This window comes from Chenopodium album, chromosome 13 (genome assembly GCF_948465745.1).
Source record: "Chenopodium album chromosome 13, dcCheAlbu1.1, whole genome shotgun sequence".
In the NCBI taxonomy this organism is placed as follows: domain Eukaryota; kingdom Viridiplantae; phylum Streptophyta; class Magnoliopsida; order Caryophyllales; family Amaranthaceae; genus Chenopodium; species Chenopodium album.
Genome location: NC_137846.1, coordinates 1,541,399 through 1,554,469, shown reverse-complemented (window position 1 = coordinate 1,554,469; position 13,071 = coordinate 1,541,399). Strand labels below are relative to the sequence as shown.

At 35.4% G+C, this 13,071-nt stretch overlaps 1 protein-coding gene across 1 annotated transcript; it reads left to right on the top strand.

The window, feature by feature from the left end:
• The first annotated feature begins 618 nt into the window (after positions 1-618).
• On the top strand, positions 619-4,001 carry LOC145574181 (zinc finger CCCH domain-containing protein 24-like). The gene is made up of 2 exons (XM_081631919.1): positions 619-1,139; positions 1,513-4,001. The coding sequence occupies exon 2, from the start codon at positions 1,604-1,606 to the stop codon at positions 3,692-3,694; it is 2,091 nt and encodes a 696-aa protein (XP_081488045.1). The 5' UTR covers positions 619-1,139; positions 1,513-1,603; the 3' UTR covers positions 3,695-4,001.
• The last annotated feature ends 9,070 nt before the right edge of the window (positions 4,002-13,071 follow it).

Genomic DNA, 13,071 nt, shown 5'->3' with positions numbered 1-13,071 from the left:
AGTTGGTGTGAAGATAACTAACTAATATCCCAAAAGATTTATCAACTCTTTCAAAAGGTAGCACACTTTCTCCATCTCAACATCCACCAATCTACCATGCTATAATGCCATGGGGAATCAAGTAGGCCAAGTTTCAATGAAGAAGATTATGATCCATGACATGAAAATATGATATTACGAAGTTGTCGAAGTATTTAGAAATCTATTGTTGTAAAGCTCCATGTTCTGAACTATGTTGGCAGAAAACTCACTACTTTAAACAAAATAAAATCAAATAGTTTAGGATAAATTCGGGACAAAAAATCTAATAACACTTAATTCATACTTTGCATATATGACTATACGAGTTACTCGAACTTATTTCCATTGTAGCATAATTATCTTAAACTTTTATATTTATATATTGTTTGATTTGATACAAGTCAAAAACAAAACATAACCAAAAGTCCAATACACTCATGCTTAATGGTGTAATTTTTGACTAAAAATTGACTAAAGTACCCCAAAATCTCCCCCTTTATATCCACACTTCGGACACCAAAGGAAACCCCCAAATTCAGTTGAATTTTCAAAGTGAAGTCCACTGAATGGTCTACCGCTTTATCCGGTTACCAAACCTATGCCCTCACTCACCTACCCCCTATTACACTCACCGCTTCTTCCGGTTCCCCATTACCCCCACTCTTCTTCCTGCAAATTTAAACACTCTCCCATTCTTTCTCTCTCTCTTCCCCCCTCTTTCTCTCTCTTCTTTTTCATCTTCTCTCTTCACTCTCAAACAAATATTTAGGAGAGAGAAAGTGAGAGGGAATTCATTTATTCATTTGTTCATTCAATGAATAATAATCAAATCAAACTCATTTTTATTTAATTTTTCCCCTAAAGTTCCAATCTTTTATTCTTCTCTAATACGTTACTTTTTAGTTTTATTTTTGTTTCCTTTTTACTGTGTTTAATTTGAATAATAGTTATAAAAATGGTGATTAAATTCAGTTTCTTTGAAATGGGTTTTTCTCCATTTTTTATGGGGGCTCGAGCTTCAGTAGATCCATGAATTTGTGATTTTGGTGGGGTTTCTTGAATTCAGAAGATGAATATTCAGTTTGCTGTTCACAATCCAATTAATTCATTTGAACTCAGTAAGCATTTCTTTTTCTTACTTTGATTATTCACTTTAAATTATTTTTCATCTATTTTTCTGCTTTATTTTTTAATCTTGTTAATTATTTTTTGTGGGGTTGATTTGTGAAATATATGTAGTTTAGTTTTTTCATATATGCGTTCTAAGCTAAGTCAAATTCTGGGGTTTTTCTTTTTAGCATTCGTTTAATTATTTCTTTGTGGATAAGCTGTTGTTAAAACTGATATCCTGTATTTAAGAGCAAGTTTTTTTTGTTGATTTTCTGCATTAATTAGCTGATTTTCTGCATTAATTGGTAAAAAGAAAATCGGAATTTTATATGTCAACAAGAGATTAATGGCTAATATAGAGGGTTGATTGGTGATTCTCAGATTGATTTTCGGGTTATTGACGCGTGTATGTAGACCTTTGAAGGCTAGAGCAAGTAAGGTTGAACTTTTGTTAGTTAGTTTTGCTGTGATCATGGATGTGAAAACGAGCAATTCTAGTGAAGTCTTTGAGGCGAAGATTAGTTTTTCTGAGCTGCTTGAGCTTGCAGCTGATAATGATGTTGAAGGGTTTAAACAGTGTATAGAGACGAAACCTAATGTAATCGACGAGATTGGTTTATGGTATGGCCGGCAGTTGGGTGCTCGGGGGATGGTATTGGAGTACAGGACGCCGTTGATGGTTGCATCTATGTATGGAAGTTTGGATGTGATGAAGTTTATTCTTTCAATCTTGGAGGTGGATGTTAATTGTGCTTGTGGCCCTGATAAGTGCACTGCCCTTCATTGTGCTGCTTCTGGTGGATCCCTAGATGCTGTTGATGCAGTGAAGCTGCTTCTAGCCAATGGTGCTGATCCGAATCTAGTTGATGCCAAAGGGAATCGACCATGTGATGTGATCACTGTTTCCCAGATGCTTCCTCAGCTGCAAGTTGCCCTTGAAGATATGCTTAATTGCCATGGTTCTACTGATCAGAAAGATCTCCGTGATTTAGGCAATGGGTTGAAGGTTGCTCCTTTGGTTATCCCTACTCTTTCGGAGAACAAATCTATCTCCTCTGGGTTAGAGGCTCCTTCATCTCCTATGTCCGCAAAGAAGGAATACCCTGTAGACCCATCTCTACCTGATATAAAGAATAGCATTTATGCTACTGATGATTTTCGAATGTACTCATTTAAGATTCGACCTTGTTCACGAGCTTATTCCCATGACTGGACTGAGTGCCCCTTTGTCCACCCGGGAGAGAATGCTAGGAGAAGGGACCCCAGGAAATTCCATTACAGTTGTGTCCCTTGTCCTGAGTTTCGTAAGGGTACTTGTAGACGTGGTGATATGTGTGAATATGCTCATGGTGTGTTTGAATGCTGGCTACATCCAGCACAATACAGGACTAGACTGTGCAAGGATGGCACAAGCTGTAATCGTCGTGTTTGTTTCTTTGCACATACCCCTGAGGAACTTCGACCTCTATATGCATCAACGGGATCTGCTGTTCCTTCACCCCGTTCAGTAGCCTCTGCAGCTGCTGTTATGGATATGGCTGCTGCCCTTAATCTCTTTCCTGGTTCACCATCAGCAGCATCTGCCATGTCACCGTCACCATTCACACCACCACTCTCTCCGTCTGGGAATGGGATCTCTCACTCTGCAGGTTGGCAGCAGCAGAACATCCCTACCTTGCATCTTCCAGGTAGCAACATTCAGGCCAACAATATCCAAAGTAGCCGTCTGAGGTCATCTCTAAATGCGAGAGATATTCCAGCTGAGGAGTTGAGTATGCTGCAGGATATGGAGCAACGTCATATCCTTAACGATATGTCTTGCTTTGCACATGGGAATCTCTCAGCTCGCCCAAAATCTCTGGCTCCATCCAACCTTGATGAGCTTTTCTCTGCTGAGATCTCATCCCCTCGGTACTCTGATCCACTTGCAGCATCCGTGTTTTCTCCTTCACACAAGTCAGCAGTTTTTAACCACTTTCAGCAGCAGCAACAAAGCATGTTGTCACCTATAAATACCAAAGTTTTTTCCCCCAAACCAGTTGATCATTCCCTTTTACAGCCTTCATTTGGGCCATCTTCACCTGGTATGATGTCTTCACCTCGAGGCATCGATCCTCAGTCTTCTTTCAATGCTCGTTTATCTGCACTTGCCTTGCGTGACAAACACCAGCAGATGCGCAGTTTGAGTGCACGTGATCTTGGTGCTAATTTGCCTCGGGACCTCATAGCTGAGACTGGTGGGATATCTGGTTCTCCTGTGAGTGTGGGTTCATGGTCTAAGTGGGAACCTTCATCCAATGGAAGAGCTGATTGGTCTATCAATGGCGACGAGTTGACTCATTTGAAGCGATCTTATACAGTCGGGAATAATGGTGAGGAGCCTGATCTCTCCTGGGTTCAATCATTGGTCAAGGATTCACCATCTTCCGAAAATAAAGAGGTGCCGAGTAATGCAGTATCTGGTTCAATGCTCTGTGCCGATGGTTCAAATTCTAACTCTCAGGAACAATCCGTGGACCATTCGACTCTGGGGGCATGGCTTGATCAGATTGCTGCTCAGTAATGCTTGCTTGAACTGGAAAGAGTGAAAACCCAAGTTTTCATTTTTGTTTTCGAGATTCAGGTCAGAATTCAGAAGACTACAATTAACAGTAGGAGGGAGTTGGAGGACATTCTTCAAGGATTTTTTTTACCATATATTATTTGATTATTTATTATTATTACTACAGAAACTAAAAAGAAAAGATAAATGAGAACCTATCTGGGCTATTTGCAAAGTTGTTGCCCAGCTAAGGTGATTCTTTTGGTAATTTTTTTTTACATTTAATCAATTAATCAAATTTCTATGTATTATTTCTATTGTTCATGAATCTTGATATTTTTATTATTCCTAAGACAATTCGTTAATTATCGCCCTTGATACATATCAAAAACATGTATCAATGTATGATAAGTCGATAACTAATACAAGTAATATATTATCACTGAATATATGAATTTTTGCATGAATTTTATTTATTTATTTCTTATTCTTGCACTTTCAAATACTGTACAAGTATATTACAAATTTGTAAGGTATTAAAAAATAAAACTTGTATTGGATAAAATGAGGAAAATTCATGCGGCTTCTTTTTTCTCCGTATACAAAATGAATTATTGTAGGACTGAAAATGATGGGTGGGTGGTGGCATTTGGTTCTTAACTTCTTATTGATGTATAAACATTAAATGAAAGTTTGAGCTAAATTGTATTATTTGCTTTAAATTTCTAATACTGTCCCTTTGGTCTAAATTTGGATGGTTTCTGATTCATTTTGATTTCTTTATTTTATGTTTGTATGTTTCTCTCTCTCTCTGTCTTTCCATTTTTCATGAAAGCATGGAATCTATGATGTGGATCCCAATGGTAGATGATGGTGGGTGGAAACTTTAAGATGTGAGAAAGAGATGGGGGTGGAAAGGGAAAGGATGTTTCTTCCGATATGATTTTGGCACTCTCATTAAGTTTAATGTACACTCGAATGTATTTGAAAGAAGGTGCATTCAAGATGACGTGTGACACATTTAAAGTCTATCAAGTATGCGTTGTTGAGCTGTATAAGTGCTAGAGTGTAATTTAGATGCTTCAATAGATAAAATGTTATTCCGCACAAGCTAAAAATCAAACTCAGAGTCCATTATGTAAGGGTCTTGAGTTGTATGTATGGTGGAGGGTAAAATAAACGTCCTTAATAATAAAAATAATAATAAAAATAATGCTTTGTACAATTTACTAATATAAAAGTCCACTGATCTTATAATTTTATAATTGATCTCATTTATTGTGGAAAGAGCTTACGTACCGTTTAGCAACATTTTTCATGATATCATTGATACGTCTTTAAATAATTAATTAGCTCGGAGTCATATCTATTCAATAATAATAATAAAAAAAAAAAAAAGAGCTTGGAGCATATTGATTGGCTTTATAATAAGCTGATTTCATAAATGAGCAAAAACATCGGATATGATGAAATTTAAAATCAAGAAAAGGTCGAAAACACTCTTAAAATTAAAGGTGGAATACTTTGTTTAGGCATAAAAGTTCAAAGTATAATAGCCAATGAGCCACTTTGATGCCATCACCACCTAAACCTTATATTGTTGGTTTCTTTTCTGAAGTGGAGAATATTAAATATCCCTTACTACTTTCTTTGTGATTTAACTAATACTCTATGCTCAATCCACACATATAATATACAAGTATATAATATATGATTAAAACTCTAAGTTATAACAGATTTTGCGCATGGTGGAAGAATCATTAGCAGTTTTTAAGGGAACATTATCACCTTTGTAACTGTGTTTTGGATGCGACTTTGATGGATGGATTGTTTAATTAATTTAGATTAGTTATTGAAATTTGGGTGCTTTGATTTTTGAGCCAGTCTTAGTATTGCTTAGAGGTTTTAATGCTTCTAGTGTATCTTATAATTATAAAATATTATCGGTCTCTCTAATTCAATACTTCCTCCGTTCTAGTAATATTGTAACAATGGACTTTTTGCACATCTTGTTAAATTTGTCTCATAAAATACTTTTACAATATCAATTTTTTATAATTTTTACTCTTACACAATTATAGATATTTAACATATAAAATGTGCTTTGGGATGCGTAATTTCTTCCTTGTTGCAATATTAACAGAACGGAGAAAGTATTAAATTACTTTAATATCTCGTTAAAAAATTTACCATAAAATCATACGTTATTTGGCAATATTATGTGAATTTAATAGTTTCGGAAACGTTTATGGGCGGTCCAAATCATATGGTTGATGATGGGTGGGTGGTGACTTTCAAATAAGAAAGTAATAAGCATTTAGGCGGTTGATTACATATAAAGGATCACATGGTAATGTAACAAAATCAAACTTTGAAATTATAAACATTCCTTACTTCTAGATCTTGCTTTGATAGAAAAGGGTAGCCAATTCTCTTCCCCCTATATACACATTTTGATTTTGGTTATTCATTATATTCACAAAGAATACGTAATTGAAATAAGATTCAATCTGAATCTCAAATCTAATTTCTTCTAAACCGACTAGTTTTGTCCATATTAACGTTTACTCAACAAGAATTAGGGGTAGTTTCCTTTCTTTTTCACTTTTTTTTTTTTTTTTTTTTTTTTTTTTTTTTTTTTTTTTTTTCACTTCAAAGCATTTATTACCTAGGAAAAAAATAAATAAAAAAAGGTACAAATTAAAGTATTTCGTATTATGTTTAATTATTGTACGTACCAACATTGAAATTTCATACTAACTTTACATGGGTGCTTAATCATCATGGTTAAACATATTATGAATAATACAAGGAAGTCTAGCAATTCACAATTTTTTTTTTTTTTTTAATCACTACACACTTTCACGGCTTATATTAGATTAGGTGAAAAATAAGTACATATAAGGGGGGATTCAAGTCATTCAACCCTACATAGACAAAAAGCCTACATAAAAGTTCCAATGGTATATTAGTATTTTACAAAACAAATCCCTTTGTTACATTTTCTTATAATCATGGGCGGATTTAGGGGGGGTTCAAGGGGGTTCATTGAACCCACAGATTTTTTGTAAAAAAATTATAAGTTTTAATTTTTTTTTCTAAAAAAAAAAACAAAAAAAAAAAAAAACAGGGTTAAAACAGTTTTTGTGAGGTAAATAATCTCTTGAGTAAGTTTGGCGCATTGGTTAGAGCTGAAAGTTAGAGCAGTGAGATGCTTATAAGTCCTAGTTTCGATTCTTACTATCCCCATTTTTAGTTTTTTTTTTATTTTTTTTTTAATTTTTTTTTCCAGATTTCACACAAAATAACATTAAAAAAAATGTTTATTGGGGACTTTTTGTTTCATGTGAAGTATAATTTTTTGTAATAGAATTATACTTTAAAAGTAGTAGATTTATAAAAGTAGTAATGTTGTAACTAGTATAGACTTTAAAATTGAAAATAACAATTATTATATTGTTTATTTTGTGTATTATTATAGATTGTAGAGCTTTTGTTACCAACTTAGCATGAGTTTAGAGTCTTTTTGGTTGTTTTAAAAAAAAAAAAAAAAAAAAGTCTTTTTGGAAACGTGCCGAGGATTTGCAAAAGTCCACTACTAGTTCTTCACCTAGTTCAAGGAATCCTCCGATAGAAGAAGAAATTTTGTCTCCTATTGATGATGCGGATATTGAGTCGCAAAATTTGAACTTATGTATTGAATATTTAACTAATATATTATCATCGGTTTTTTTTTTAGATTTCGAACCCACGGTTCAAAATTCCTGGATACGCCACTGCTTATAATCACGAAAGATTTTCATTTTATAATTTCGGGAGAAAGATTGGACGAGTAATTTAATAATTGAAATTGAGTTCCGCCAATGGTCAAAACAAACATATTCGAACCATAGCAAGAGAACCAAACAAATGGAATTGAAGTCCATCCTTGGTTGAGTGCTCATATAAATTATGGCATGAAATAGACAGCACATTGCATTGAATTAGGTTAGCAAGGTATGTACATTGTACATCTCCATTACACCTACGAAGAATATGGTATTTAACTACATCAGCAATATAATTCAGCAAATTGCAATTAAATTCTGACATCATTTAAGAAGTAAGCTTAGTACAGAGTAATAGTAATTTATTGTTTATCATTCATAGATAGCGAAAGATAACTGCTTTAGATAGCATTAGTTCATTATTGTATTACTAATGACGAAATTATGAATCGAATAAGCTACAAATTGGTTAGGTTTTGTGAATTTATTATCAATGAAAGCAACTGTTTTTTTTTTTTTTTTTTTTAATCATGTCCATTCATCGACTTATTGCAGATGATTTCATCCCAACTAACTTGTACAATTTGTTTGAGCTACAAAGGATAAGCACACATAGATCATCTAGGTACGCACACCCGACTTTGGTTGGTGAGTCTTCCAACAAGAGTTTCTGCATACGGTAAGGCTCAAACCCAAAACCCCCTTTAAGGGACATCAAGTTGCTTACCTCTTGAGCCAACTTTTGTTGGTAGATCATCTAGGTAATATTATAGTTTGTAGAGTTGATTGAGTCCAACATGATTCGACTTGATTGGTTCGGTTTTTTTTTTTCAAGTGTAAAGGGTCATGAATGCACATGTTTAGACCAATTTAGTCCTTGACTCAATCGTCACATTTTATTTGGGGGTGACTATATGTTAGGTTCAATCCGACTTATGATCGAGCAACGCTAATATTATATATCGTCCCAGACTAAGAAAACCCAAAAAAGAACTAATGAAAGTATTTTGACAATGCCCTAAAAAAACCTATGGTATGAATCTAAGAGTGACCCATCATCGGTCCCCTAACAGGTGTTCATAATTTATGGTGTTGGTTGTTGCACAACCACCTTCTGATATGGTAGTTAGATTTTGTTAGTGATATTTGGATTGTAGGACAAGGAGAGTAGGGCAACCAAAAAGAAATTAAAAGTGAGATAACAAGGGTGAAAACAATATCAATAGAGCATCTCCAAATTTTAGCATATTAGACGTTTTTTCTAAAGATAGTGAGATTACCCTAAATCATAGGGTTACACTTCCCCCACAAAGTTGGCTTATATGACGTGAGATGCGGAAATAATTCAAACAAATTTGGTTTTAGTCTAAAGGCGCTATTCTTCTCATAATTCCAAATACCATCCATCCGAAGAAAACCCATATTCCCCCTCGGAAAAAATACAAGCACATCATTTAGGGACAGAAGTAGTAACAGACTAACAGGTATGGAGTAATCAGTTACAAAAGGCCATTTTTTTAGGACGGTGTGACAATTAATTGTAGACGAAATAGGAAAATAAAGAGCTACAAGTGAATAGTGTTCCTTATGTGTTATGTGGGCACTTCTTCTAGCTGGAAAACAATCTCCCCAGCAAAACCAGGAGTAATATCAGCAGATGTTTAGAAACATTATTAGAGATAGAACAAGATTATGCAATTAAACTAATGATTCCAAATTATGATGGTTCCAGAAAAGGACATTTAGAAAGATATAGTTTTTTGGAATCCCACAAACATGATATGTTTTCCCCTTGTCATATCTTCTTAGCATGTCTAATATAATGGATGGACTAGATTCACTAGAACATTTTAAAGTACAATTCTGTTGGATTTTTCTGATTTTAATCAAACTTTATACACATACATTGTATTGGCCATAAACAACAAACTATAACAAATATTGTATTAGAACTTAAGTAGATAATATTGGCTAACTTTCAGATGAGCAGAATGAAAAGGAAATTGTCACACAGTTGTAAACTAGTAAAGAACTGTAGAACATTCATGTAGCATAAGCAGAGTTAAGTACTCCATAATTTGCTAATCCCTCCACGAAATATGATCCAAGACATGCAAATTGGTACATTGACACATATTTGGCCTAGTTAAACAAAACTAGGTACTTAAACAAGACATACCGAAGCGTACCCTGAATTTACTAACGCCGAGCAGATATTAGGATCAGGTAACACATCCAAATCGACAAGGTTTGAGTATTGAGCTGGGAAATTCATAATCTCCTACATATTCAAACTCAAAACAAAATATGAAATAGTAAGACTACCTTTACTTGATTCGTTATCTTAGAAAGAGGGAAGACTGAGTCTCTGTTTCTTCTGCCCAATCCACTCTTGAATATAATAACTGAACTATAGCCTTGACTGTTTCTGTGAAGAGCAATTCAAACAGGCAAAATACAATAATATGGACATTTCACGATTTCCGTCGCTAAAGAATAATAATGAATTCTTTAAATCAGTTTAAAGCATATGATTACAGTACATGGCAGCATGTAGGATGACTAGATAATCAATTTACAGGGAAAAAATTGTAAGAAGATGCTTGATCAGAAAATTTGTGCAACAGATCATATAATCATATTTTTAAGCAAGGCGCACGCAACTTAAGTTTTAGTGAAAGGGTGGAAAAATGGTGCAAAAGGGACTAATTAGGGGTAAGATTGCATAGATACCTCTAGGCTAGTGAGATTAGGGGGTGGCATTGGTGTAAAGAGAAAGACTACCTTCAGTGAGAACTAGGAAGAAAAGTGTTTAGTGTAACATTTGTAAACCACTCGTTTCTAAACATTTTTAGAGGCAGAGAAGGGGGGGGGGGGGGGGGGGGGAAGGGGTAAACTGGGGCTGTGATCAGCATTTGCCACCCAGGGCATGCCAAAGCATTGGCTCTAATGCTACTGAGCCAAGGTACACCATGGCTTATGCATGGGCATTGCTGCTGCTTCCTAGCCAAGGCATGGGAACTGTTGCTGCCTCCCAGCAAAGGCACACCAAGGCCTAGGCATGGGCACTGCTGCAAAGCCAAGGCACATCAGGGCCTAGGCATAGAGCATGAGCATGGGCACAAGGACAAGGAATTAAAAACACCTCATCCTTAAAAAAACAAACTATGTATGGTTATAAAGGGTACCATCTTAGCTAACCTTAGGGCTGAGACAAGGGCAAGGGCAAGGGCAAGACAACACAAGGCCAAGGCAGTCAGAAGAAATGATAATAAGGTATGGGTCAAGGCATGTATGAGATGGTTCTAGGCACCAAAAGTAGTCCTCCTAGGGCCCTTTGAGAACCCAGGGAAGCACCTTGATGCCAAACCTTGCAGGGTCCGAAAATGTTTTCAAAAGCTAAATTTGAAGATTATAGCCTTTATTTTTGGACTTTTTCAAGTCCGGCAAGAAAAGAGGTCAGGGTACTTTCCATGGACCCCACAACACACTAGGATTGCCCCCGGTGAGATTTTTGTGGGCATTCTACTAGCGTCTGACAATGCACCTACCTACCTACCTCAGGTCCGGAGAAGGCCCTAAAACTTGAATAGCTACATCTTGTAGTTATTCAACCTTGAGTTGCCTACCTTCCCCTAAAGAGCTTTATATGGTTCCCCTTGTGAAATTCTAGTAAACATCTGACGACAATAACACAATAATGGGTCAAAACTTGTGAAAATGTGATAATAACACCCCTTTTTTTGTGTGTAGAGGAATCGAAAGAATGGGTATTAATATATAACACTTTTATTTTTCCAAAAGGAAATTTTGATTTTTAACACCACAAAAAAACACAAAAATGGTTTTTAACACTAAAAAAAAAAAAAAAAAAAAAAAAAAACAACTTTTATTTTAACACCACCAAAAACCTCAAAATTTTGTTTTTACCACCACTTAACAGATTTTAGGATGGAATCCGTTAAGTGGGGCCACAATACCACGTGTCTCAATATAGTTGGCTAAAATAAAAAAAAATAAAAAAAAAAAACAAAAAATCATAATTAAAAAAAAAAAACAAAAACCCAGGCACCCCACCACCACAGGCAGCCTTTCCACCACCCAACCAGCGCGGCCCCTACCCCCGGCCCCATCTCCGACAAACCCCTTCTCTAGGCCTACCACCGAAAACCTTCCCCCGACCCTTTCCCGCAACCTTAACCTGACCGACACCCCTATAACCCACCCTAAACCCGACCTTCAATTCCCTAAAATAGACTACGAAATCAACCACTAATGGCTGAAATCGGCCACTTTAGGGTCGAAACCGACCACTCAGCCCCAAAACCGGCTGATTTCGACCGTTAGTGGCCGATTTCATAGACGTTTTAGGTTAGTTCGGTCGTTTTGGGGATACAAAGGGTACCGGCTGACTGTGGGAGGTAGTTTACGGTACGCCGGAGGTAAGGTTAGGGCAGGGGCTGAGCAGATAGCGTGGGGAAGAGGGTGCCTTTGGTTGTGACTGCTGGTGGTGGTGGGGTGTCGGTGGACCTGATGGTGGTAGGGTGGCTGTATTAGTTATAGGGTTTGTTTTTTTTTTAAAAAAAAAAACTTTTTTTTTTAGCCAACACAATTGTGACAAGTGTACTTTATGGGACCTACCTAACGGATTTCATCCAAAGATGTGTTAATTGGTGGTGATTTTCAATTTTGTGATTTTTTTATGGTGTTAAATTTTTTTTTTTTTTTTGTTTTTTTTTTTTTGGTAGTGTTAAAAACCATTTTTGTGTTTTTTTGTGGCGTTAAAAATCAAAATTTCCTTTCCAAAAAATATTTGTTGTGGGTCCCGAAAATGGAAAATAAGGGAAAAAAGGTGGTAATTGGAAAATTAGGGAAAGTTGCTGGAATAGTCCCAAAACATGGGAAAAAGGTTGAGAATAATAGGGGGATGGGTTTTTAACACTTTGGTACATCCCATATTACCCTTATTGCGCGTTTTCGAGGTTTGAGGTTGTTTTGGACCGGGAATGTGGTAATTGACTCGATAACATGGTTATAGAGGGACCGTTTGTGTTAATTGATGATGGAATGAGGTAATTAATTGTTTGCATGAGATGAGATATGATACTTATATTACAAACATGAATTGTTAATTCATATATATCTATCAACTCAACGCATCACATCACATCAATCAACACACATGTGAATAGTAGTATGATTGATTATCCATAGTTACATCATAACATGTGTTCTTTTCCATTACATTACTATTGTCATATCAAGTCACATCACATCATTATTATGGTTATATGACATCATTATTATACTTATATGACATCACTATTGTCAAGTCATATCATATAACATCACATCATTATAAATATAATTACGTAATTAGACATCATTAAATTAATAAATTCATATAGCATCATTATAGTCAAGTCACATCACTTCATTGTACTTTTATTACATCATTATAATCAAGCCACATCACATCAATATTCTTATATGACATCATTATATTTCAAAATTTCAGAATTTCGAAATAGAAACAAAACTCCTTCTTGGCACTTTATAGACATCTTTATAAGTGTCTTATGGTTTCAAATCACCTTATATGACCTCAGGAGTCACCCCTCACACTCAAAT

Coding starts and splice junctions, on each gene's coding strand:
- LOC145574181 (XM_081631919.1), top strand. CDS start 1,604: ATGGATGTGAAAACGAGCAATTCTAGTGAAGTCTTTGAGGCGAAGATT.